Here is a 27,576-nt window from a genome sequence, read left to right as displayed (position 1 = left end):
ATTAACATTTATATGCAAAGGCCTCAATACAATCAAATCTGTTACAAAGCAACAGCAGTTGACCAAAGCGCCGTGCACTACTAAAACGAAGCATGCCAATCGCCAAGATGGATGCCAAATACAAAGTTTGCTAACTTCCTGTTGAGTTGACGCCATGGCCCCAATTGACTTCTTTGTTGACTTGGGCTGTGACATGTCTCCACCAAGTTTTGTGAAATCTGGTGCAACTTTGTCTTGGCTTGCTCCATCCACATTTCACCTTCACGGGGGGGGCGTGCATGTGTCAAAGCATCATACCTAACCCCCATGCTACGTTTCCAGTTTGTATGTCAACCCCCTCATAACTGACCATAAAGCCACGGAATAATAATAACCTCAACACATTTGGCTTTCGTGCTTGGGCCCTAATAAATAAAAGGACATAAAAACACATGCTTCGATAACAACCTCTCTCAGACAGAGTGCAGAACATCTTACACTGTTTCCAGCAGGTGAAAAAAAGCAAGATTTAAAAGCAGACAGTCAGAGAGGTCTGTCTAATGTCGGGGCTGCAACTTTGAAAACCTGATCTCCTTCAGGCTTCAGCCTCGCTAAGACCACAAAGGTTCATGCAGCAGCTGTAAGTCAGAGAGGAAGAACATTGAGACTCTTTACACAAATAAAAGGAGTTTATTATCTATTCTTATTTTGGCCAAAATGCCTCAAGACTTCCAGTTGATACACAACGGGAGCAGTTGTCAGTAAGTCGGCCAGGCTCCGCCTCAAAGGTGGAGGGGTGGGGGTTTGCTGGGATCCTCAGAGGGCAGTGTTTCTGATCAACAGGTTCATTATCGGGGCCAGTAGTTTTATGGCTGCAATGAACACACTGTGTAATTTCCCTCTATAATTCAGCGGCGAGGAATTCATCTCAGGGCTGCGGCGTCAGCAGTAACCTTCCAGTGTGAGCCGTCTGCACTCGGGAGAAAATGGGGATCATTAATTTCCAAGTCTGAGTTGTGATTTTATAAAATCCTCACAGACACTATATTAAACCTTTCTGAACCCCCGACTGAAACAGGTTGTTTAAACGATCACACGCTCAGAATTCGTGATCAATCAAAAGTTGGAACACACAGGTTTGTGCATGTGTTGCCAAAGATCTGTCTCCGCTGTCCTGAAATCAACCCAGACATTTTTTTTTTTTTTTTTATCAGAGAGCATCGTCTGTGTCTGAACTGTCCTGTGATTGGTCAAAGTCTCCTGTCACAGGCCAGATTTCCCCCAAGGCTGTAAGTGGAGTCTATAAGAAGACACAGGAGTCAAGTTCTCTCCGTGTTTATTTGACTTGTGTGATGCAGAAAGGTAATAAAAGTTGGATTATTGATCCATGAAGCCAAAAACATGTGACGACAACCAGACTGAGACATGGAGGCTCGATCGCAGTAAAACCATCGCTCAAGAATCGGATTTTAGCCACATAACATGATGATATTTTAACAATATATTTGCTGCTTTATCTCGCACTGAGATTACTTTTTTTCCATTCCAAAGTCCAAGTCCATTAGCTGTTCCTCTGTTTCTGCCACTTTAGTCCAAATCCAAACACAGAAGTCAGAAAACAACATATTTGAACTTAACTGATGGAGGAAGCAGCTCCTGAGCCGTAATATAAAACAGCTGATTTTCCTCTTGGGGAGTTAATTTACAGAGCAACGTAAATGTTAGTTTCTAGTCAAAAATGTCCATGTAATAGTGAGACAAAGCTACAGTTTAAGATGTTCTTAAAATGGTGCAATGTCACTCTACGTATCTCGCTGACGTGACCATCAGGCGCGGCTTACACCCATCTACCAATTAAAGGTACTGTTCTCAGTGGAAATGTAAGCCTCACCCAGGCTATCCATTCCAAACCGTACCATAATGTACCAAACTGAACCGTTCCGTCATGGAAACACCTCACACAGGGCAGTCAGTGCTGATTATGTCAGTACCTGAACTATCCATTTCAATGGCATCATGGCAACATAAACTGTTGACCAGAGGTCTCAAAAATCTATTTAACGTGACTTATCATTTATTATATATCTAATTATTATTCTAAATTATTTTTGCATGTTTATTTAATTACCAGCTTTTATTTTCCATATTGAAAGAAAGCACTTTCATTTTGAAATTCTGTGAAATTCTGTCCCGAAAAAGGCTATTGCGACATTATGACAGAATAATATGATATAATTTTAAGTTCATAACGCTCTACAGGGCAACGGTAGCTCAGTGGTAGCGCAAGTTGTCTTTCAACCTGACGGTTGTGGGTTCAATTGCCAGCTCCCCATTGTAGTCTACATGCCGACGTGTCCTTGGGCAAGACAATTAACCTGCTGGCAGCGTGTGAATGGGCAGCTTTGGGTTGTCATCCAGACGAGAAATATAAATACAGACCATTTAACAGTTGCTTTATCTCACAAAGGATTGTTTTCTCCACTTTACCGCCCCCTACTGACCAGACTGTTGACACAAGCATCATGGAGTAATACAACAAGGCAATAAAGCAATAGGTAAACATTCAGTGGTAATTAGCCTTTTGTCATTTGGCTACCTCGTATTGAAGCTAATGGTGATTTTCCTGTTTGTGCGCTTCATCACACAAGTGTAACACGCACTCGTGTCGCGTGCTAATTCAGTTCAAGGAACAATCACCGGCGTGTGATGAGTGGAGATCGCCGCCTGTGCAAACACCAGGAATATAAAACTGTAAATTGTGATTGAGTACAGTTCATCACACGACGCCTGTGCACGTGTCAGAACAATGTAGCCGCACATCTGTCTGCGAGAGCTGTTCACATGTTAAATGAGCAGCTCTCCAGGGGGTCGTTATTCTCCGTGAGAGAGGCAGAGCTTTATTATCTCTGCAGCTCATCCTCGCCTCATAATGATGCTGAGAACCAATTCTTCTCCACACATCTCTTGACTCTACTTGTCTACTCAGGAAAAAAAAAAAAAAAACTGAAGAAAAGAAATCAAGAGAGGATGTTTGATTGTTGTAGGAGATTTAATAAGCACACAATAATCCATGTTTTATTTGGGAAAGGTTTATTTATTGACTGCCTGTATTAAAAACACCCAACACTGAAGTAAATATCAAACCTGTCAAGTTTTCAAAAAGCTTAAAAGCGTGGGTGAACAACTTCAGTGTGTGTATTAAGCAGCAGAGCAGGATATCATATCATGACTTATCGTGATAATGACATATTGTGCCTTTTTATATCGTGATAATATCATATAGTGTCTTAAATGTCGCAATAATATTGTGTTGTAACTTAAATATCGTGAAAATAACGTATCCTGACGTAAATATCGTGATAATATTGAACCCTGATGTAAATATCGTGATAATATCATATCCTGACGTAAATATCGTGTTAATATGATATCCTGACGTAAATATCATGATAATATCGTATCCTGACGTAAATATCGTGATATCGTGTCCTGACGTAAATATCGTGATCATATCGTATCCTGACGTAAATATCGTGATATTGTGTCCTGACGTAAATATTGTGATAATATCGTATCCTGATGTAAATATTGTGATATCGTGTTCTGACATAAATATCATGATAATATCATATCCTGACTTAAATATCATGATAATATCGTATCCTGACATAAATATCGTGATAATATCATATCCTGACGTAAATATCATGATAATATCGTATCCTGACATAAACATCGTGAAAATATTGTATCCTGACATAGATATCATGATAATATCACATCCTGACATAAATATCATGAAAATATCGTATCCTGACATAAATATTGTGATAATATCGTCTCGTGACTTAAATATCGTGATAATATCGTATCGTGACTTAAATATCGTGATAACATCACATCATGGTGTTTCTGGGGATTTCCACCCGTGCTGTTTTCTGTCATCTTGCTTTACTAGCACAATGTTCCTGTTGCCTCCGTCTGTCTTGACATAGAATTAATCACTTCCTGTGTGCAGTGTCGGTCACATGACACGACATAAACGCCACTATTTTGAAAAACAGAGTCGTGTTGAGCTGATAGACATATCGTGTGAACTCTTTTTATAATATTTTAAACGTAAAGGCCATAAGACTCATTATTTTAAACCATCCATTAGAAACATGTAGATGTTTTTCTTGATTAATCTTCTTGATTGTTTGGTTTCCCAAACCTAAAAAATTATGATGTTTTTTGTCCACAAACCAAAATGAATTAGTTTTAATGATTTCTTTGTTTTATGGAGCAAAGAAACCAGACTTCTCCCCACAACCTTATTTCATGACTGTTTATGAATGGGAACACTTTGTTAAAATTCTTACAAGAGCTGCAACAAGTAATGGATTTTTAAATTGACAACTAAATGAATCGTCCACAGTTTTCTCAGCTTCTTCAATGTGAATAGTTCTGGTTTCTTGGCACCAACATAACAAATTTAATCACTGAAAGTGATTTGTTTTGGTTTGTGTACATTTGAGAACATTGTCTTAGTAACTACTAAGTCGACATCCACAAGATGCACATATGAAATGAAATGATAGTGTTCGTCTCTTTAGCCTGAAGTGCGGGGACTGCACTATAGTTTTGTTTGACAGCGGGAAACAAAACTACAAATACCGACGCTGCACTTCAAATGGATCCACGCACAGTCACCAGACTGCTGCTGCTTACATGGCCAACAGGAGCTGTTCCTGTGCTTCAGGCCAACAAACAGCCCAGAACTCATAAATCCACAGCCAGGTACTTATTAAAAACTCTGCACAGCATCGAGATGACACCTGAGCCCAAGACAACCATGACATTTTTTGCTAGATCAGAACCGTATAACAAATCACCCTCAACTGCTTTCATCTTTACAACATTATTGCAAGGATGCAAAAAAAAAACAAAAAAACCCAACATTCACCTTCCAATAATTTAGACCCGGGGGGGATTTTTTTTTTTTCTTTTTCACTCATCAGCCACGTTTATGTGTCTGTGTGATGAGTGAATTATATCAAGGAATACATAAAATATGAAATTGAATTTTTATCCTTGTTTGGCCCTGAAGTCGTGACACGAGCCAAAGACGGGAAAAAACGTGAATGAATGAATAAATAAATAAATAAATGAATAACTCCTGTTAATGAACAGGTACTGTCCTTGTAAAAAAAAGTTACTGTATCACGTTTTTATTAATAGACGTTTGTAAAAAAAAAAAAGATGTAAGGTACACATTTCTAATCTTTAGTAGTTTTTAAACCTGCAACACAAATAGTCTTTTCATTCAACTCTATAAAAACATGATATGACTCGTGTTATAAATACAAAACAGTATAAGATGAATTGACAAGTATTTTGGATTGTCATTGATCTGGAGTTTTTTAGACCCTTCTCTGGTCAGTAGTGTTATAGTCAAGACCACCTAAACCGAGACCAAGTCGAGACCAAGACCACAGTGTATCGAGACCAAGACAAGACCAAGACTTTAAGGGGTTGAGAGCGAGACAAGACCAAGACTTTGACGGGTCGAGACCGAGACAAGACCAAGACTTTGACGGGTCGAGAGCGAGACAAGACCAAGACTTTGACGGGTCGAGACCGAGACAAGACCAAGACTTTAAGGGGTCGAGAGTAGACAAGACTAAGACTTTGACGGGTCGAGACCAGACAAGACCGAGCGAGACAAGACCAAGACTTTGACGGGTCGAGAGCGAGACAAGACCAAGACTTTGATGGGTCGAGACTGAGACAAGACCAAGACCGAGGAAGTAAAAGTTTGACGTGGTCCCAGCTGTCTCAGTTAGCGTCGCTTTGCAGAATTTTTCTGTGCCCCGCCTCCCACACAAAAGGATTTTAGGCTGATTTGAACAGATTATCTGGCCAAATTATCCTACAGTGTGAGGGATTAACAGACCTCATCGGAGTCTACACATGTTGGATATGTCTACAAAACCAATGAGAGAAACAGATCTTGCGTACTTTTCTTACCATAACTTGTTGATTTAGTCTTCTCAGTCATGACCCTTTGATTAGCATAAAAAAATCAATTGATATTTCCGTCCACTAGATGGTGCCAAGTGCTCACTCTCACTAGAGCTGTTGCGTGATTCAATCACAAAATGTGATAAATACTTAGTATTTTTCAATATTTCGATAATCTCGCGTTGTGACTTAAATATCGTGATAATGTCTATAATGGACATTCTTTTTTACCTTTCTATTGTCTTATTGTTCATTTTCTTTTTTGTACTATTGTACGTTTATTACTTGTCTTTGCTGCTGTGACATTTTAAATTTCCCAACTCTGGGTCTTAAATGTCTTATATAGTATCATGATTTAAATATCGCGATAATATCGCGTTGCGCCTATAAAACCAGTGGGTAGCAAATCAACCGGGAAATGGATGTTGCATACTTTTCTTTAGAAGTTGATGCTGTCTTCTCAGCCATGACTTCATCCACAGTTTTTACAGTTACAAAGTCCATTGTCTCTGTGGTCTCCCACGTCACATTTGAAAATTAATCCTAAATCTTTGTTGTGTCTTTGCTGAGAGACAGCAGATCACATGTGTAGCTCTTAATGTATAGAGATCAGTGAAAGTACCAGAGAGTGGCAGCATAAACTGCGATAAACTGGATTATATTTACATTGTAACACACACTCATTTTCATTCAGATTACACCAACAAGTGGGCTGGTGTTTAGTGGCCTGTGGTGATTACTGACACATTAAAGGTTCATGAAGCCGGAATTTTAAACGGTTATTGATCAATTATTCCATAATCACCTTTGAGCATAATTTAAATCAAATGATCTTAGGACAGTTAATGGCTCAAGCACACACACACACACATGTATGTATGTGGTGGAGGAGTCAACTGAATCACGTCTCAAATATATTGACAGTATCTCCTTCTGTCCATTCTTCTTTGACCCACCCAACTCCTTCACGAAACCCCTCTTCTCTTCCTTGTTTATCTCCTCTCTCCTACCCCAACCGGTCGAGGCAGATGGCCAAACTCTCTGAGTCCGGTGCTGTCGGAGATCTCTTCCTGTTAAAAGGGTCTATTGTCTCTGCACTGTTGCCTAGTGCTTGATCTTTGTGTTCCTGTTGGGTTTCTCTGTAATATTCGTAAGGTCATGACCTCACAATATGAGGTGCCCTGAGATAATGTAGACACAGAAAAGTAGTATTATTGTCTGAAAGTTAGAGCCAATCAAATCACAATTGTGTGTCTTGCTCCAAAACTACTACTGGACGTAATGGAGAACTCCCAAATTTGTTCTCCCCACTGCCGACTTTTTTTTAAATTCAATTCAATTCAATTTTATCTTTATAGCGCCGAATCACAACATACATTATCTCAAGTCTCTGTACTAGACAACATCATGGAGAGCAGAGAAACCCAACAATTCACACAATGAGCAAACACTAGGCATCAGTGGAGAGAAAAAACCTCTGACAGAACCAGACTCAAAGATGTGTGGCCATCTGCCAAGACAGGTTGGGGTGAAAGGAAAAATGGGGGACAGAAAGGAGGGAGAGAAAGGACAGAAGGGAGGTGAGGTAGAGACATAAGAAAGGACCAGATGTACAGTACATTATAATTGTAGACAAAGACAGTTCTGAGTCAGGATGACGTGTTTATAGGACTACAATGTGAGACAAAATTCATCCAACCTTCTGTTTTAGCAACATTGCAGTCATATCCGTGACCGACACTGCCCTGATAACTTCCCTCAAAGCAGTGCGTAGGTGTGAGTCCACCGTAAGGTACAGGTGCAGTAATATTTGCAGGGTTCCACATGTGGCTACACGCCTGTGCTTCCTGTTCATACTTTAATGAGGTTTCGGCATCAGACTCACATTTCATACGTACGTATTTGATCTCACATTCCATTCCAGTAGTGGCCAATTCTCACCAGGGGTTTTCCTCTCCTCTCTTTAGTAAGTCCTTGTACTCTTTGAGCACTCATTTGTACATATGTGTGTGTGTGTGTGTTTGGCAGCCAATTTCCTCATGTGACCTCAAGCGTTTCTAGTTTCTATGGCGACCACTTTATTTGTTGACTCTTTTTTGACTGACTCAGAGAGACAACATGTACGGCCGGAGTCGCTCCCTGTAGCACAACACTTTCCAGGACTCAAACTGGGGGTGTGCTCATGGTCATCCAAGTCGATGGAAGGAACCTCTGTGCACATACAGATGTGAAAACCTTAAAAGAGCAGAACGTTAGATAGAGAGACTCTTCCCTGTCAGTCCGAGGAAATGTTATCCATTTACTTTTCTAACAACTGGTGGTAACATGTACTTAAGTGCTCAAGGTGCTCAAGGCCACGAGGTTAAGTATTATCAGCGTGGTTCCTGAGACACTTAGCGTGTAATGAAAGCCCGGTGATTCTCCAGTGAACTGTGTCTGTGAAAGAGAGCTGACATTGATTTTTACTGATCATAATCTTAAAAACCTTCCTCCTTGGTTTTAATGCTGTACTTGTTTCGAGCTGCTTTTTAGCGTGAGACGTATACACGTATGATGAATGCAGCAGGTGCATTCATAACAGCAGGAGGAGGAGAAGAAAACTGAACATAAAGCTGGTGTCATATATGGTGAAGACATCCAGATGTTTCGCTGTCACGAACAACAGAGAATCAATTTGATGCGGGAGCTTCTAATGTCAAGTAACTCATCAAAAGTCTTGCCAATAAATCTTTCATCTGTTGGATCAATGTATCACGCTTTAAAAATACAGTCGGTATGTGATTGTCAAAGTTTGCGGGAAGATAATTGGAGTCAGTGGCAGAGAGAGACTTTTGCTGCCTTTGGCGAAAAACAGGTAATAAAGAAGGCAAGAATATTATCAACCAGTCTAATCATGTTTTTTTTGCCTTTTGAGTTCATGGTGATGCCTTTAGGCTGCCGAGATCATGTGTCGTCAAGATCCACCAATAGATATCCAATAAAATCCTCATTCCTCCTGCTATCACGTTACTAAACTCTCATTGTGGTCATAAAAAAGGACAGACGACATGATTGTCTGTTTGTCTTGTTTTAGTTGTTGGATTTCTTCCTTATCTGTCTTAACCTTCTTTCCACTGGAGTCCACTGATTGGTCGACAGAGAAAAGAACCACGAAACACAAAGCTCGTCAAACACATGAACGAACATGGACTGTTGGATGTCCTCCGTTGTTACCCTTTGTTTATCGTGTCATGCTCTTCCTCTCTGTGGAAATGAGGTATGACGGCTGTGTACGCAGCGCACGCAGCTGTCAACATCTGGCCCAAACACCGTTCGGTGGAAAAGCGTGCCAGCTGAGAGAGAACCGTTTCAACCTGCTCCGCGGTGGAAACAGGGCCTCACTGATTGCAGATCTGCGCCTTTGACGTGAAACCTATTGATTGTTGTTTGTGTGATTGTAGCTGGGAATGACCTGCAAATGAATCAAAAAAGTTGTCTGAATCTGAAAACGTCCAGCCAACAGTCACTCACTGCAAATTATCTGGAGCTTCTTGAGATTTCACTCATTTCTGGAAAACTTGTGCAGGTCTGAGAGCAGCAGTTTTTATTTTATTTTTTATTTTACTGTAGCACCTGAGAGTCAATACTGCAACTTCACGACACAAACATTTATATTCAAGCCCTCAAAAATGTTGTCATCCAGCCAAGGCTGACTTTATGGCGACCATGCTCTATAACCTTCCCTCGCCTGTCTTTGGACTTGCTGTGTCCCAGAGCCACGTCCACATAATGACCGGCAGAATAGAATCTGTTATTCCCCGTTTCTTTGCCTCCCGCCTTCCTGCTTTTATGTGGTGTGAGGGCACCGCTACCACACTTGGGTGTGGGAGGCAATTTTGCGGGTCGTGAACAAGGAGAGCCGTAGAAAACAACGTATTATTTAGTGTGGCAGCGTGGAGCTCTCCAAACGGATGTAAAGGTTACTGACTCAGCTCGGATGGCTCTCTTCTTGTGACCGTTAGATTATGGGGGGAAAACAGGAAGGTGAATAATCTCAGAGTGTGACTTAAATTCGTAGCTTTTAATTATGTTAGAACCTCTGCGGTGCTTTCACTGTCTCAGGAGCTTGTTTAGTGAGAGGAGGTTTCTGCGGGCAACAGCCTGCACTTGAGAACCTCACTCTAATGTATGATGAACTACTCAGGCTTAGCTAATTGGAGAAATTATTCAGTGAAGACTTATTGAACTGTTGTCATTGACTGTTGTGCTGTTCATACCTCAGTCTGCCTGTTCCTCAGTTCACAGTTGAATAGATTGCGGCGTCTGTGTTTGGCAGTCTGCCCGTTCACTCTGTAAATCGATTGGTTCGCGAGAACGCAAAGCTACATCTTGACTTAAGGCCGGGGTTTGACATATGGATTATCATGTCATCAAGTGAAATTGGGAACTGGTTTATAATCATTCTCTTACAGTAAAATGTATTTTTATGGCATCGATTTAGAGACAGGCGGCTAGTTTGAATTAGAAGTGGATGAACCCTCTGATGGAACGAAGTTTAGCCTTTTGTTATCTTCATATTGGATTTTGGATTATTGGTTAAACTTGGGGTCACGTGATGCAAAGCATGTTTTGATGTAGAGCAGATTCAATGGCGGTCTCGTTTCAGGCCCAGTTATTTAAACATAAATTCTTACATACATTTTGCAAATGAAAAAGGAAATGCAATAATTATGTAAAACTGAAATGCTATAATATTGTTTTTATTTACAGTGTATATGGACAAACAAAAATGTTCTCTATCGCCGAGCAAATAAACACACAACAAGCAGCTGTTTGTCTGCAGACTTCATCACAAAATCCACTCAGGATTGGGGCAGAAAAGGCTCCGCCTTTCAGACAGTTCCTCCAATCATCATGCAGACGCGCAGTGTCCGTGTCCCACCAACTGCTCCATTGACTCCCAGAGAAGCTGAGTTTCCGTGGAAGTAACATTTTCGCTGCATTTGTCACATAAGAGAATAGTTGATGTTGAGCTTCATGTGGTTTTGCTGCTACGGGAATACGAAAATCATGTAAGACGATCCGTCGTCCGGCTGATTCTGAACAAACTAGTTCTATCGCATGTTCTAGCACACGTTTAGTATTACAATGTAAATACAACACCGCAAATATTTGAAGTTTTAGGGGATTATGGGCAACAAACAATTGAGCCTAACTTTCAAGGTAGTTCCCAGATTTGCACAAATGTATTTCAGTACTGAAGTGTTGAATAATGAATAATAATTTGTAGTCATGATCTCGTTTTTGATCAAACTAAATATGAATAATAAACCTACAAATGAATACAACATATACACTTTAAATCATCTATTTATACTTTCACAAAGGAGGCGACTACTCTGCACTCAATAACATACAAGTGTGGGCAAATTGCCTGTAGAGAAGTCACCGCTACACAAACAGTCCAGTATGTGGGAATAATGTCACGGACACAGAACGTGGAAAATATGACCCAGGGTTAAACAGTTGTCTTTATGCTTCGTTGTCTGTGTATTTGCTTTGTGCGGGGACAGATCACGTCCATCAGGAGACGACAGGTTTTGTTTACATTTCATCTGTGTAGTTGGCGTTTCAGTATCTAAATGCAAATTGGATGGTATTTATGTAACACTTACATAACACTCAAAGTGCTTTACATCATCGTTTCACTTTCAGCCTTTTGTATTCATACAGCGCTTCTGTGTCCAGCACTTTATATCACTCTCATTCACACACACATACTTTGGCCAAGCATTCAGAATCTTTTCCAAAGACACTTAGACAAACCCAGAACCCAGGAGTCAAAGCACTGAACTTGTAGTTTGACCCAAACAGCTGAGGTCAGGACATGTGTGCAGTCTCAGAAGCCAAACTTATGTTAGCTGCTGGATGCTCAGGAGCCTGAACGTGTCCCTTGTTTAAATGTTGACATTATGTTTTACTTAGATGCTGAAATGTGTGGGTTGGAGGTGTTAACTTTCCCAGCCAACACAACACAGAAGTAACACATTCATTTTGCTGCAAAGTATTTTTTTCCCCTATGACTGAGCGATCAATATTCCAGTCTGTTATCTGTAAGTGAAAGAACCTGGACTCATGTATAGTCAGTCAAAACCAAGGCAGCCACAAGGGGATGGTGCTAACCACCACATCACGGTGTGGACGACACTGAAGGAAAATAAACCAACCAACTGCATCGTGGATCCATTGCTTACTTTTACAGGTTCAGAAATGATCACATTTTCAAGCAGCAGTGGAAGCACCGCCCTATGACATCATGTTATGCAAATATTGCCATCGCTGGCGTTTTTGTCGGACCGAGTGCATCCATCAACGGCAGATTCTAAATTGCGTTAGCGACATTAGCAACTCTTGCTACGTAGTCAGCCAGAACAGACACTGCTCTGCTGCTACTTTCAAAAACTGCACCCACATATCACACAATGGACAATTTATTCAAATATCAGATGCATCTACCAACAAAAGTACATGCGAGTGAAGCAAAAGGCTTCTGGTGTTGGCTGACGAATAAAAATGGCACTATGAGCTGAAAATAAACCTCGTCAGTGACAGCAGGCTGCGCGGTGACTGGCTAATGTCCAGATTCTGAAATGGACAAAATGGTTTGTTGATGAGTAGCTGTTATGCGCTAATTAGGTGGAATGCTGGTTTGAATTAAATCCATTATCTGCGGCGCTAACAGCTGATTTCAGAACAATCCAGAGAGTAGTCCCAGTGACAAGGAGTGAGAATAAAATGTTCAGTTGTTTTTGGTTCAGGATCTGAGCTGTGAAAGCAGCGAGTTGTCCCTCAGTGGAGCCACGCGTCGGGCTCCTGCTCGCTTCCTCTGTTACACCTCAGTGGCAGGAAGTTACAGGTGGTACGAGGAGGACAGCTTGTGCTGACAGACTGGTCAGAGAGCAGCGCTGGGGGAGCTGGGAGATTTTCCTGTATTAGCCGACGGGAAAGTTGTGCCGTGAAATTTAATGAGCAAACGTTTGTTCTTCTCTCTCCAGCCTCTGAAGTCTGGGCTCACACCACAGGTCATGCAAATATGCTTTGTCTTATCTCCACACTTTTTGTGGATTATATAACGTCATCATTGGACACTTTAAGAAAACCATCCTGTAAGGCAGTTCCTGAGTGGCTGTACATGAGAGATTACAACCTCATAGAAGTTTATACCAACTTTATAAATTCAATGCCCAAATTTTCCAGTGGTGGACCAGGTATAAACGTCAGTAGCGATGAACAGAAATTTAGCGTGTGGGACGCGTTGGAGAGACATAACATGGCAAGAGGACAATGGACGTTGCTGCCGCTGTGAGGTGGAACAGTGACACCGCTGCCTCTTGGGTACGACCACGACCACAAGTCCACGAGCATCATCTTGTGTACATAGAAAACAAACCTTTCTCTCCCTTTATATGAGCAATCTACATTTCCGACAGAGGCTTAAAAAAAGGGAAAGCAAAGCAAAGACAAATGTTTATTGCAGCCGCTGATTAGTAGCAAACCTCCATGTACATCCACCATCCTGAAACGCTGCTTTAAACACCGTGCAATCGCTTAATTGCAAAAATCACTTTTCGTTAAAGTGAATGAATGTCTCTCATTTCTCCGCTCCGAATGAAGCTATAAGTAAAGGTTAGCGCTTCGATACGAGCTTGGTACAAAGAAGTATTGGCAGCATTTTTCTCTGCCGGCATCAGGCATTGAAAACTGGTTCACTGGCTCATTCTTGCTGATGGCAAACTTTATTGATTCCTCCCTCCATGTATCTCCTCAGATGGAGGCGAGTGAGAGAGCGGCGTGTCTGCCTCGGGTGTCCAGAAGTAGGGAACCAGATTGTTTGTGTGTCACTTTGACTGATCAGAGGTTGATTTGCATGGCTGCTCCTTCTCAGCACCGCACCCTAATGAGTCTCTGTGAGGAGGAGACACTTTGTGTGGAAACCGTTGTCACTTGTCATCGTGAATTGCCTCCCAAACGCTGCTTTATTCCACCTCGCACAACAGTTGACTGCCTGGCTGCACGCCTAGACACCATTAAATTCTTCGGGCCAAATGAGAAACAGGCCTGTAAGACAAGTGCAGCACGCTCGGTGATGTCGGGGGAAGCGGGAGCGCGAGGCTGTAAACTCTGGAAATGAGGAATAGTTTGGCTCTGGAGTAGTTGAGACTTGGAGGAAGTCAGTTTTGGTATATTCTTTGACAGCAGACGTCTTTCATCAGCTTCCCACTTCATCTGAGGGTGGACTGACATCTTAATCTCTGAATTGCAACAATAAAAACAAACCAAATCCACTAACATGAAGCCTTTATTTGTTTTACAGAATAAAGTAAGATGGATCAAGTGGATTTAATATGATTATTGATTGTGTTTAAAGCCAGAAATCAACAATTTACCTAAAGGTTGGCAGATAAGAAGAAGATTCTGGGACAATGGGGGTGAAAAGTGTTGCTCAAATATTACTAAGTTTATAAAAGTGTGCATATAAAAAGTAACAGTAGTAAAAGTAGTAAATGTAAACAGTAGGAACTGAGTGGATTAACCTCGTGTTCACTGAAGGTTGATTGCGACAACTTTTCATCAAAGCTGCACTCAAACCACCAACAACAGGTTTCCTCTCACACTTACAATTTTCGGTGCAGACTAAATCTCTAATTTTGTCCCACTTTCGTCTCATCATGAATGTCTGTCCTTGTGGATTACGTGCGGGAGGTCGGAGTGACATATTTCTGAGGAAATAATTCAGGGAGAAGCAGCGGAGTGCAGGGCCAGGAGAGAGAGTGAGAGAGCGAGAGAGCGAGAGAGCGACAGGGACAACTCAAGAATTTTCTGTGAAGTGAGGCAAGGGCACCAGCATGTTTTACATTTAGAGTGTCAAGCCTCAGGGTCAGCCAGCAGCAGCCATGAGAAATAAATAGCTTAATAATGGTACGATCTGCACGCTTCTTCTTCTCCACCTACCTCCCCCTCCTCCTCCCCTGCCTCCTGACACCAGCGATAAAAGCCTCTTTGTTGGCGTTGACTCTCAGACGCTAACTTATTTTAGCGTAGCGCTCTAAAGGGCAGTATTTCCCCCGCTGTACGTCAGCCGTATTCTAACCTGTTGCACCACATTTCCATGGAAATGCTCCATACCTGGGGACAGTGGCACAAAATGGGCTTTGAGTCACACTGAACTTTAAGAACACTCTTTTCATTTGGAGAGAAAAAAAAAAAAGTGAAAATGGCTCCTTCCTGGGGAAACAGGATTTAACCGTGCTCAGCACATTTATGTCTCTTCACAGCGGGACGTTTTAGTCCTTCCAAGTCGTCCTTTAACAAGTCACGATGCTGCTGTGAATGTGAAACGCTGACTGCTGCCGTCAACAGCGACGCTGTCTGCTATTTAAAGCTGCGGTGCGTAACTTTTGTTGATTTTTCTGGCGCCGTAAGTGTTCAATACGGGATTTGTGAGACCTGACTGACGCAGAGGATTGGATGGAATCTTCTTAACATGTAGGCGATGACTGAAGGAAGAAGTTATCAGACATTGGTGGTGATCCCTATCCAGATTTTTAGAAATAAATCTGATTTATCTTTAAGTCCCGCCCCACACTAGAGGATGAATGACCAGATTTTTAGTCCCAATCTGCTCCTTTCAACAATCATGGGTGTCTTCAATTTTGAGGCTGCTTTGAACAGATTATCAAGCCATATGATCCAGTAGTGTGAGGAATTAACAGAAACCATTTTGACGTCATTGTACGCATCATCAATATTAAATACTGAACAGTGATTTGGGGGCGTGAGCAGAACTTCGCAATAACCAATGAGAGTGCGAGTGTTTGTTTTTTTCCGTCTCCATGTCTGTTTATGTTCTGAAGTATTCTGTGAGACATTTCAGGGAGATGAGAGAACAATCTGTTACAGAAATAACAGTGTAACCCAGGGCTCCGCAAAATCACTGTGCCTAATGCGCCACCTGGTGGAACGCCAGGCATTACAGGTCAAGTCAAATGAATGATTTGATTTGGGCCAATTCTGTACCAATCTACGATGGGCCGGATTCAAAAGACCAACGGGACGGATGTGGCCCACGGGCCGTAGTTTGCCCACCCCTGGTCCAGTCTGTGCTTTGTCTGGATTAAAACATTGAAACTTGGTCGCAAATCTGTTGTGTCTGTGGTCTCTCACATTTTTTAAAAGTCTAGTCAGATTTGAAAATCCTCTAGATCCCGGTTCTTCTGGTTTAAAAGAGAAAAACGACCTCGTGATTCTCTGCCCAGTGGACCAACATCTGTCTGCCATCATCACACTTTCATGTCCATCCCGACCACTTTCATTTTATCACATTTTCCAAAGTAGGCTTTAGAGCTTATTATATCAGTAAATGTTGCCTCTGCTCAGAACCCTAACGCACGATAGTGTTTCCTACAAACATACGCTGTTACCTTCGCCGTGGACGCATGACATGACACGGTCACGTTACGCACGCCTTGTCTTTAAAGGCCTCACTAAAGCTGAGATTTTAGAAAAAAAGCTTGTATCAAGCCAGTAGATGTCTCATTTAGATTCTTGATTCAAGACCAAAGGAGCGCAGCTGCAGTCAGACCAAGAACATTTCATCCTTTCATCACTCTAATTGATTTTGATTTCATGACATTTCATTACCATGTGAAGATTCGCTCTTTCATGTCATACCTTGTCGACCTTATTTGTACATCCACACGTGCACATAACATCAATCCAGCTGCATTTGATCATCTGCGCTGCCGCGATGTTTCGCTGGGCGGGGTGCTCGTGTCTAAAGAGAGACTTTGGAAACTTAATTCCTCATTAGTCTTGGTTCAGGTAATGAACAGTGGTTTAGCGCTGACAATCAAATCAAAAACTAATTAGCTGCACAATTTACTGTGATTAATCACAGTTTATCACATCATGAGCACAACGGCTCGTAAATAATTGATGTTTAAATGTAAAAATCACAGAATTAATGTGTGCAGTAGTGCAGTGTAAACCCTTTCCTGTGATCTATATGAACTAACTGTATGTGCATGAACAAAAAAAAACTAAATTGCGGCCAAAGTAAAAAACCCCGCGCACCATTAAAAGTATTTGTTGAGTGTACTCGTATATTATTATGGCGCTGCTCTCCTGTTTTACTCACAGTTAGTGCAAACGACTGCAGTTTCCAGTCGTGACCAGTTGAAATGTGCTCTCGCATTACTCACACACAAGTCCAGTGGAAGAACAATGACTTGTGCTTGCTCAAGCATTTTCATCTTCTTCACATAATGTGCTTGTTTATGACACAATATATATGCTCCTCTCAAGGGGCGGAGAGTAAGATGTGTCTCCTGATGCCGTTAAAATGATTTCTCTCAGTCCGGCATCATCTAAAACGCTAATTTGGCCAGCTAAGTTGTTAGCTATCGTATTACTATCAACAATAAAAATGCTTACCATTGTAATTTAGTCGTTTTGGAGCTTGAACACTGAGTGCTTTCCTGATTAAAAATGAATATTGAGTACAGGCATAGAGAATACGAGGCAGAATCCTTGAATGTGAAAGAAAAAACTCCAGCACTGAGCCCACACTTAAGCAAATATTTCATTAATAACAATAAATACATAATCACGTATGAAACTACTGTGCAAACACAGGAGGTTCTCTTCACAAAAGGAGAAAAATGTCAGCACAATATGGAAGTTGTAATTCTGCAAAAGTCCTGTTCAATAAAAACTACATTAGGATAAAACACTATAAAACAAAGACGTGGAATAAAAGTGCAAAACACAGGTAAGTGGCACTAAAACGAGAGCAATAATCACTGTAAAATTAGGATTAGCCAACACAAGACCGATCTCACTTTTAAAGTGAGTTTTAACTCCGTCGTCGTTCAAAATAGTCTTTTCCCGGGCGACGAGATGTCCGTGGCAACCGTGGACCAAGGTCGGCCTCTACAGAAAATGAATACATCTTTAATTAAACACATTAAATATTATTAACATGTGGAATGTGGCACCAAATCTCAAATGTGAGGCTCCTCACTGGTATAAAAGAAAGAAAAAGAGAAAACTCATCTGGGCTGAAGGCTTGACTCTCTGCACCCGCATTAGCATTTCAGTATTTCAGCGTTCTCTTTTATTTGTTTGGAACGGCATGAACTGCCTCCACATTATACCCGGTCTCAGAGTTCCTCATCTCCAATTCCACCTCCGCATCTTTAAGATCTGCTGACCAGAGTTCGTCAAGCGTTTTCCGTTGATGACTCGTAAAAGTGGAATCGGCTGACGCTCACCGTTAGATCCTCTCCCTGCTCCTGTTGGGTAGAGATGTGGAGTTTAATGACTCGTCCTTTTTCACAAAGAAACATCTGTTTCTATGACTTCATGCCGATATCCTGTGCTTGTAATAACCTTAATTATCAGATCATTTCATGATCTCATCGCAGCGTAAAGCACTCGGGTCATAATTTGCTGTTATCGTGAAGCTTCACTTGAGTTTTGTATAAATTGACATAGTGAGCAATGACACTCAGTAGATTTACTCGAAAGAACAAAATCGAATGACTGCGTTTGTTTGACGAAAACAACTTTAAGAATACAAGTAAACGCGTTAGTCTGTCTGACGCTGTACTAAATCAAGTTTAAGTCAGGAAAAAAACAACACATAATGCCGCTGGGAGTCAAATTACGACCGCATGTACGCCATCGACTGACCTCGGCACTCGGTGCATGTTCCACAATTCCCTTGTGGCCTTTGACCCACAGATAATAGAAGAAGAAAATAGGGACTATGTGTACGACTGACTTCACCCTTAGAACACGGAGCATTTCGGCTGCTTTTTCCATCACTGTGTTTAAATGTACAGTAAATACAGAGGCTATAAGACTGTGCAACATATAGTTTCTTATAAATCTTATAAATGTCTTAAGATTATTTGAAATTGACGTCAAGACATCAGAGTTCCAAGTTCACTTGGCTTGTTTTTATGAACAAAAAGAAAAGAAAAACAGTCTAATTTTGTGACTTCTGCACAATTGTTGCTACTTTGGACACATTAGAGCCGGTGAGTTTCAAAATAAAACAGGAAATACAAGATGAAGGAAGACATTAAAGCGTTTTCGCCCAAATTTCTTCCCATAACTCTTCATGTCTGTAAATGACTCAAGTTGACGTGGAATGAGGAGAACAAGTAAGGGCAGTGCTGTGTGGAAAATGAAGCTTCTAACTCAGCAGTGACACACTGAGCCGTTTCTCAGCCATGAACTGAACTCTGAGGAGTGTCCCCCAGAAGTCTCCCGCCAGCTGCCTCGTCAAACCTCATGTGAGAACTCAGCGGGACAAACTCAGAATAATCCACAAGCCTCCTGCAAGCTGGTGTCAGGCCCCGTCTGGACCCCCCGGAGATCCTCCTGCTGTTGTGAAGGCGTCACAGCGAGACACCGTCCCGCCGCGTTTATCATTCGTGAACCTCAAACTCTAGACTGTCTAAAAAGGGCTCAGGTATAAGTTTGTGAGACGTCTCAGGGGTCTGCGTGTGACGCAGATCCAGGAGTTACTCTTGGTCTCGGGCACATTGGTTAGAAACATATTTACATTCTGCATCTGCGACATCACACGTAGTAAAACTGCTGTCAAAACTTACTTTAACACGTGACTTATTTTAAGTGTGCAACAAAACCGACTTCTCATTGTAAATGACATGATTTCTTGTCATTACAAACAACCCTGGAATTTGAAAGACATGGATGTTCACGCTATTGGGTAGTGGTGCATTATGGGAAACGTAGGAGCTATTGTTTTACTAACGTTCTATCGATCTATCAAACGCTGCTGGTTTGTGTTTTGTTAATGTCTAACACCTTTTAAGAAGGAGAATCATTTTATTTATACTGTATTTTTGGTTGATAGACCCCCCAAAAATCTACATACTGGACCTTTAATGTGCCTGCTTTATTCTCCTGTTACATCACAAGGCTTCTGATGAGTGACACAGAGTGAAACTGACTGTGATCGGCGGGATTTCTGTACGTCTTCCCGGTCAAACTGTTGCTCCACAGTGTCTCTAGTGGTCACATGGAGATAGAGCAACTTAAACACCAGCATGAAGCCAAAATTAAGATCAATTATTACGACTTTGTTCATGGTTTCATGAACAGATGTTTGCAGAATATAGAACTGGACTTTCAGACATTTGGTGTGATTCTCAAAGTGTGGGTCGTGCCCTCATGGTGGGCCATGACGGTACTGCAGATGGGCCCTGAGAGGTAGAATAAAACAATATAATATAATAACAAGAAAAATATTCTATTTTCATATGTTTCTTTCCTGTATATACCTTCTTCTTTTTTTCCCACATTCCACTGTGCATAATTTGACTTAGAAGCAATCACATTTGTGTTTTATGTAATTCTGTAAATACACGTGTGTGTGTGTGTGTGTGTGTTAATTGAGTTTCCGTGATAAAAAATCCCCATAAAAAAAACAGGTTTTTAATCAGTTTTGCAATAAACTTTCAAATAAAGAAGCAGAAAGTGGTGGAACATGGTTCACACCAACAACAAGACAAGAATCTGAGAGGTTGCTTTTCAAATTGCAGCTTTCCTGTTGTCGGATTATTGCATGTCATTTATAGAGCTGGATTATTTGTACGAGATAGTATGTCGAGAACAGCTTGATCCTACAGTCTCGTGTGTTGATCAGTGTTGTGACATCAGGATTATTTGAGGGTCTGCAGATGATTTCCAGAATTTAATTTGGACTGTGACATCCTCTGGTTTGGCTGTGGGCTGTTCCACAGTCGTCACAGTGGAGTCACAGTGGAGAGTCTCAGTGAAAGTGGGTCTCAGTGTCGGTTCATAATAATACATAAATGTTTACTCATGCATTCAAAGCAGGTCCTCAAGGTTTCTATTTGTCCTTTCAGACCTGCCTGCCACTATTAATAAGACTGTCAAATGCTGCTTATTAACTCTGGCAGCTGGTTGGTTCTCGGCTGTGTTTTTTTACTGCCTTTGCATTTGTGTTGTGTGTTGCCACAGGCGTGAGATAGCTTTGAAAAGAGCATATTGTTATTGGGAGTCTTACAGTAGATGTAGAGATGTAATATCCCTGCAACTCGCCCGCAGCTGTTTCTCTGCCAGGCCTCTGTATCTGATACGGATTATCCTCTCCTGCCTCTCTCACCTTTTGTCTCGCTGCCTCTCCCCTCACAGGCACGCCCAGCTTCATCAAGTCCCCCGACGATCAGACGGGGATATCGGGCGGCGTGGCGTCGTTCGTGTGCCAGGCGGTGGGCGAGCCCAAACCTCGCATCACCTGGATGAAGAAGGGGAAGAAAGTCAGCTCTCAGCGCTTTGAGGTACGAGCTGTGCTCGGAGCTTCCTGTGTGATCCGACTGACGGCGCAGTCGTTTGTTGGTGTCTAAGAGAAAGAGACGGAGAGAGAGTTGAGATTTGCTCTCATTTCACACGTGAAAATAACCTGAATCGACATACCTGCTCAGGTCGATGTGTGTGCTCAGCAATGTTCCTTCATTCAGTGCCTGCTGGAGATGAGGCTCAGCATCACAGCATGTGCACACTAAAACTACTTCCACATTAAACCATATTAATAGTGTGGAAATGTTGAAATTCTGCTCCAGAAATGCCTGATGTCCCAAAATAGAGAAGTTGAAAAAAATACTGCCACTTCACTTTTAATCTTGAGACTTTTGGAGACGATATTCTAGTTAGTGATTGGTTCTTACTTTCAGTTTCACTTTCACTTTATCTTCTGGAAAGTAGGGCTGTGCGATACTGCAAAATTAGGTATAGATCCAATACCAAGTACAGGGCCAGTATTGCCGATACCGATACCGATACCAATACAGATACTTTTTACTACTACCATCTACTTTTGTGTAGGGGAGAGCAATGTATCATAATTTATTAAGTGAATGCATAATCAATATGGAAATTTTAATTATTATTAAAATTTTATTATTATTATAATTAAGTTTTTCATATTTATGATGATAATAAAACACAGGACAAAGTTTTCAGGCAAATAAAAATATTATTATTAAGTAAGTCAGAAATATTGTTTACATTTTTCTGTTTTTCTGAGCTTCTTCTCTCACTTACTAACTGACCTGCCTTGGAGAAAATCCTTTCTCAGTTATGTTGCAATTACTGTCAGAAAAATAAAAATACTTTTATTAAGTAACTCAGAAATGTTCATAGAAAACTTAAAAATTAAATTTCCAATTGCAACATCGCAGGTTGCAGTGGTTTGATTTACAGCTGTAAAAAACCTCCAAACAGCGCTCCTCTTCCGCTCTGCCGTCACGCAGCCACAACAGTGCGCTGCTCGCCTCGCAGTGAGTGAGTGTTGCAGTGGAGGGGGGAGGGGTTGGCAGCAGTGTAAAGGGGAGGGGCTAATTGAGCATGAGTGAAGTGACGGCCAGTCGGTCACTCTGTAAATGCCTGGAGTTGTACTTAAGGATCGAACTCATCACATAAGTATCGATCAATACCCAATACCAACATTAGTATCGATACTATCAATATTTTAGATCGATCCACCCAGCCCTACTGGAAAGAAAACATGTTCATTTCAGCAGTGTTGTTTCTCCTAAGTAAATTTAATTGTACCTACCACTCGCCTAAACTTAAACCTAACCATACAACGTGTCTTCACCTCAAAATGCAATATTTTATGTTATGGTGACTGGTTTTCTGTCCCCATAAAGAAGAAAAGTCCATGTAGTATGAGTGTGGAAACAGACCGAGGTCCCCACAACATGAACAATACCTGTAACACACACACACAAACTGGTTCTAGGCCTTTACCATAACAACTAAGTGCCCTATCTTAAACCTTAAACCTTAACCTAACCCTAAAACCAGGTCTTTAACCCTGAAAAGACCTTTAAGGTTGTGGATCTCAGACAAAATGTCCCCACAAAGACAGGTGTGTACTTTTGTTGGACCTCACAAAGACGTAAATGCAAGTCAAATCAACTTCCTGTTTACATTAGCATGCCCATGAATGGAATGGAACGTGCTTTTAGGCGTTTTAGTGTGGACACAGATGACTTCTGAAACTGATCTGAAAACCTTTGTTTTTGTCTTAAACCTCTATTTTTAAATGAAAACATAGTAGCATGGATGTAGCCTGACTCACTCTTTCTGCAGTTTTTTCATTCAGTCAAATGCAAGCACAAATGACAGGAAACATCTAGACTGTAGGAGAAGGACAGTGGAAGTGTGTCTGCTTTAGAGCAGCAGCGGAGAATTTTCACGCCACGAACGCGGACGACAAAAGCGTCAATAGCGGATCGTAAAAATGTTATATATATAGACTTAGACTCTGACACTGACACGGTTTATGTGGCTGAGGTTCCGTGTGTTGCCTCCATGTCATGGTCTTGTTTCAGTTTTCTCTCCACTTTTAGTCGTCTACATTTTTCCATCCCAGACCCTCATTTTTATTCTCCTGTCGTAACCTGGTGTAATAAACGTTTTTTTTTACAGCATTTATTTCTTTCTAAATAGTAGGACAAACACAGGATTTACCAGTAACATTAATTAAGGTTCCATTCCAGTAATAACAGAGCTGTGTTATTGTTCAAGTGTAAGGGCAGATCACGCGATAACTTGACACCTGTAGAGGATGTTTTTTTTTTTTGTTTTTTTTTTAAAACAACAAAAAACTGCATACACATTTTCTGGATGTGTTCCAGTAAAGTGAAATAGAAATAATTATCCTCTATTGTCGTTATAGCATTGCTAAAACAACAAATCTAATGGTGGCCTCAGACTTCTGCACAGTACTGAATATACATATGTGTATATATACATATATTTATATATGTATATATATATATATATATATATATCACCTTATTTTGACTAAAATGAACAATGAATGGAGTTTGTTGGAGTTCCTTATCCGTTTCTATATCCAGACCCTGTCAGAGTCTCGTTCATGTGTTCTGCTAAGCAGGAACCAGACATTTTTAGCATTCAGGTGCATGAATGTGCATATATATATATATATGTACATATACATAGCGCCTGCTAACTAACTATGTTTGGTGAGAGCCTTCCTGTAGGACTGCGGCACAGCGGGAAGGCTCATTAGCTGCCAGCCAACCCAAATGACTTCAAGTGGAGTGACTCGACATGAGTCCTGTATAGACGGAGACACTTGGTTCATGTCAATGTGAGTAATAGGAATTATCTTCCACCTGTCTGCTCCGCATTACTCAAACTGATGGTTACACTGCGAGTACACTGGGTGGGAGGGAAGGGGGATGGGGGGGTTACATTCTCCCGGTGCAGTTCGACTCTCCAGATCTCTCATTCAGTTTTATCCAGTAGAGTCGGGCTTGCAATGGATTTATTCACCTAAAACAAGGCCTTAATTGGCATTAAAGCATCTTAATCCACTGTTTTAAACACGTGAACACATAGAAAGTGGGAGTTTAAGTAAGATTGGACGTATAGATTCCACCCAGACACTCATTGCAGACGCACAATTCATGCTAGTTATAGCTATACGGCAGTTCATGTTGCCAGGAAATGTTTCCTGACTCTGAAACTTGTCTACTTGGCCTACTTTTAACAAGTTTGGATTAGTCCTGGGTATCTCAGATCAGCCTGATGCAGATGCAATCATAAGGGGGTGAGGTGTGGGGTGTGTGTGTGTGTGTGTGTGAAATTCGTCTTAAATTTCATTCCAGGAGGCGCCTAAAAAGTCTTGAATTTAACTTGCCTTAAGCTAAAGGAGCTATGTTATAGAACAGAAAGGGAATCTTTAAACAGGTTCAGCTGGTGGTCACGAACACGGACGAAGCAAAGAAAACAACACAGAGCAGCGGCAGGGTCCGTTTTCTCAGAGGAAACAATCCCGAGACACCTGACCATCTGTTCTGAGCACACAGCTGGGATGTGGACGGTTTTCCTCCAGCTACGAGTTTGCAAATGTTTCTGTTGTTATTCAGAGAGAAGTGTGTGACGGTGGCTGTCAAATCTCAACCACATCAGAGCGTTAAATGGGGAAAAATGGAAAGTGGTCCAAAAGCCCAAAGAGCTTTTCCATGAAAAAAAATGAACACAAATGGAAAAAGGCTCTTATTTTGGAAGCATTTAAGAAAGTAAGAAAGCATTAGCACCCGAATCCCTTCACTAAAACGATGAGCAAAGCAGCAGTTGGTTGTTTGGTGGACAACGGTTTGGAGATAAAGTCAGAGAGTGAAGGTTGAGATGGTTTGGTCACGTGCAGTGAAAGGAGCGCTGAACATGGAGCTGCTGGGCAGCAGGAAAAGAGGAAGACCACAGAGAAGCTTCATGGATGTTGTGAAGGAGGAAACAGAAGGAGGACAAGATGGAGGCAGATGATCGGCTGTGGTGACTCCTAAAGGAAGAAGAAGATGAAGAAGAACTTGGGCAAAGTCTAAACTAAAAGACTGCAGCCTTTTTTTAGTTTATGAAGAGACTTTGGTGCTTGGACAACAGGGGTGGATGAGGACATTTCCCACACTGTGGGACTAATACAGGACTATCTTATCTTCTCTTATCTTATGATCCATCTGCGCCGTCAGACGACTCAAAAAACATAAATTGGTTCTTGCAAACAGTCAGTGTGTGTCTGAATAAACGGTTAGAGAAGCCAGATCTAATCACCTGTGTCCACAGGAGACACATCCAGGACAGATTTTTAATACCAGGTGTGAAAATTCCTTAATTAAAGCTGTCCACACACACTCAGATCAGTGAGGACAGATTTTTAATTCCAGGTCTGTGGACGTTAGAAATGATCTGACCTGGAGGTCGTCACAATTTGTCACGAAAACACACAAAATAATGAGTTTCATTATCAGGAGAAGAGAGAATGAGGCAGATTGTCAGATTCCATTCTGTGTTTTACCTTCATCACAGCTATTTGTGTTATTATTCTTATTCTTATTTTCAGTAAAATCTCCTTATCTTGTTATGATTTTCAAATTGTTCTGTCAGACGTGGAATCTCAGCTGCAGTGAGCCCTTAAGCTTCAGTCTGAGGATAATTCCACTTTTCCTAAACGTGTCTGTGGCCTCTCTGACTGGATGAACTTGTAGAGACTCAGCCCAGGTCGTCTTTCCCACAGTCCTTCACATGACAACTTGGGTGTTTGTGTTACGTTAGTGTCAGATTGAAAGGAAATGCCTTTCTCCGCTCTCCACAGTTGCTGTATAATCTGCTCATGTCATTGTGTGTGACAGGAATGTTTCTCCTCTGGGCAAAGTCTTACTCAGGCTCATTTGTCTGTGTGTGTGTGTGTGTGTGTGTGTGTGCGCGCTTGAATTTATGTCTTTGTGAGGTACACCTATCTTTGTGGGGACATTTTGTCTGGGTCCCACAACTTTAAAGGGCTTTTTCAGGGTTAAGGTTAGGGTAAGGGAATAGAGAATGCATTATGTGAACGACGTGTCCTCACTTAAGTATAAAAACAAATTTGTGTGACTGTGTACTTCTTTGGGAGTCCAAAAAAATGTGTACAGCTATCTTTGTGTGGACATTTTGTCTGGGTCCCACAACTTTAAAGGGCTTTTCAGGGGTTAAGGTTAGGGTAAGGGAATAGAGAATGCATTATGTGAACAGCGTGTCTCCTCAAGTATAAAAACAAATTTGTGTGACTGTGTACTTCTTTGGGAGTCCAAAAAAATGTGTACACCTATCTTTGTGGGCACATTTTGTCTGGGCCCCACAACTTTAAAGGGCTTTTTCAGGGTTAAGGTTAGGGTAAGGGAATAGAGAATGCATTATGTGAACGACGTGTCCTCACTTAAGTATAAAAACAAATTTGTGTGAATGTGTACTTCTTTGGGAGTCCAAAAAAATGTGTACATCTATCTTTGTGGGGACATTTTGTCTGGGTCCCACAACTTTAAAGGGCTTTTTCAGGGTTAAGGTTAGGGTAAGGGAATAGAGAATGCATTATGTGAACGACGTGTCCTCATTTAAGTATAAAAACAAATTTGTGTGAATGTTTACTTCTTTGGGAGTCCAAAATAAATGTGTACACCTATCTTTGTGGGCACACTTTGTCTGGGCCCCACAACTTTAAGGGTTAAGGTAAGGGAATAATGAATACATTATATTAATTATTATTTAATTATTATGTTATATATAATTATTTATATCTTTGTGAGTCCAAACAAACATGTAAACCTATCTTTGTGAGGACATTAGGACCTTTTTGAAGTTTTTTGTCTGGGCCCCACAAATTTAAAGGGCTTTTCCAAGGTTAAGACCTGGTTCTAGACTTAAGGTTAGAATTGTGATGGTTTAGGTTAAGGGGCTGTCTATGATGTGTCCTCACTTAAGTATAAAAATACAATCTTTGTGAGGACATTTTGACCTTTTTGACATTCTGAGGGTCTTTTTTCAAGGTTAAGACCTGGGTTTAGGGTTAGAATTGGATTTAGATTTGGATTAAGCACATAGTTGTGACGGTTAAGGTTAGGATTAAGGGACTACAGGGTGCATTATGTCTATGATGTGTCCTCACTAGGATATAAAAAACATGTTTGTGTGTGTTTGTGTGGTGGA

At 41.2% G+C, this 27,576-nt stretch overlaps 1 protein-coding gene and 1 long non-coding RNA gene across 2 annotated transcripts in view; one reads left to right on the top strand and one right to left on the bottom strand.

The window, feature by feature from the left end:
* ptprfa (protein tyrosine phosphatase receptor type Fa) overlaps nucleotides 1–27,576 on the top strand; it is a 243,935-nt gene that overhangs the window by 30,862 nt on the left and 185,497 nt on the right. The window contains exon 3 of the mRNA XM_044043825.1: nucleotides 21,214–21,359. Within this exon, the coding sequence (XP_043899760.1) occupies nucleotides 21,214–21,359 (146 nt within the window). The remainder of the gene's footprint in view (nucleotides 1–21,213; nucleotides 21,360–27,576) is intronic.
* Nucleotides 17,589–21,280, bottom strand: LOC122780682. Its single transcript, XR_006361725.1, has 2 exons — nucleotides 21,185–21,280; nucleotides 17,589–18,314 (listed from the first exon to the last, which is right to left on the bottom strand). It is a non-coding gene; the product is annotated as an uncharacterized LOC122780682 (long non-coding RNA).

This window comes from Solea senegalensis, linkage group LG14, assembly GCF_019176455.1.
Source record: "Solea senegalensis isolate Sse05_10M linkage group LG14, IFAPA_SoseM_1, whole genome shotgun sequence".
NCBI lineage: Eukaryota > Metazoa > Chordata > Actinopteri > Pleuronectiformes > Soleidae > Solea > Solea senegalensis.
Note: the sequence above shows the minus strand (reverse complement) of the source record. Positions and strands in the feature narration are given on the sequence as shown.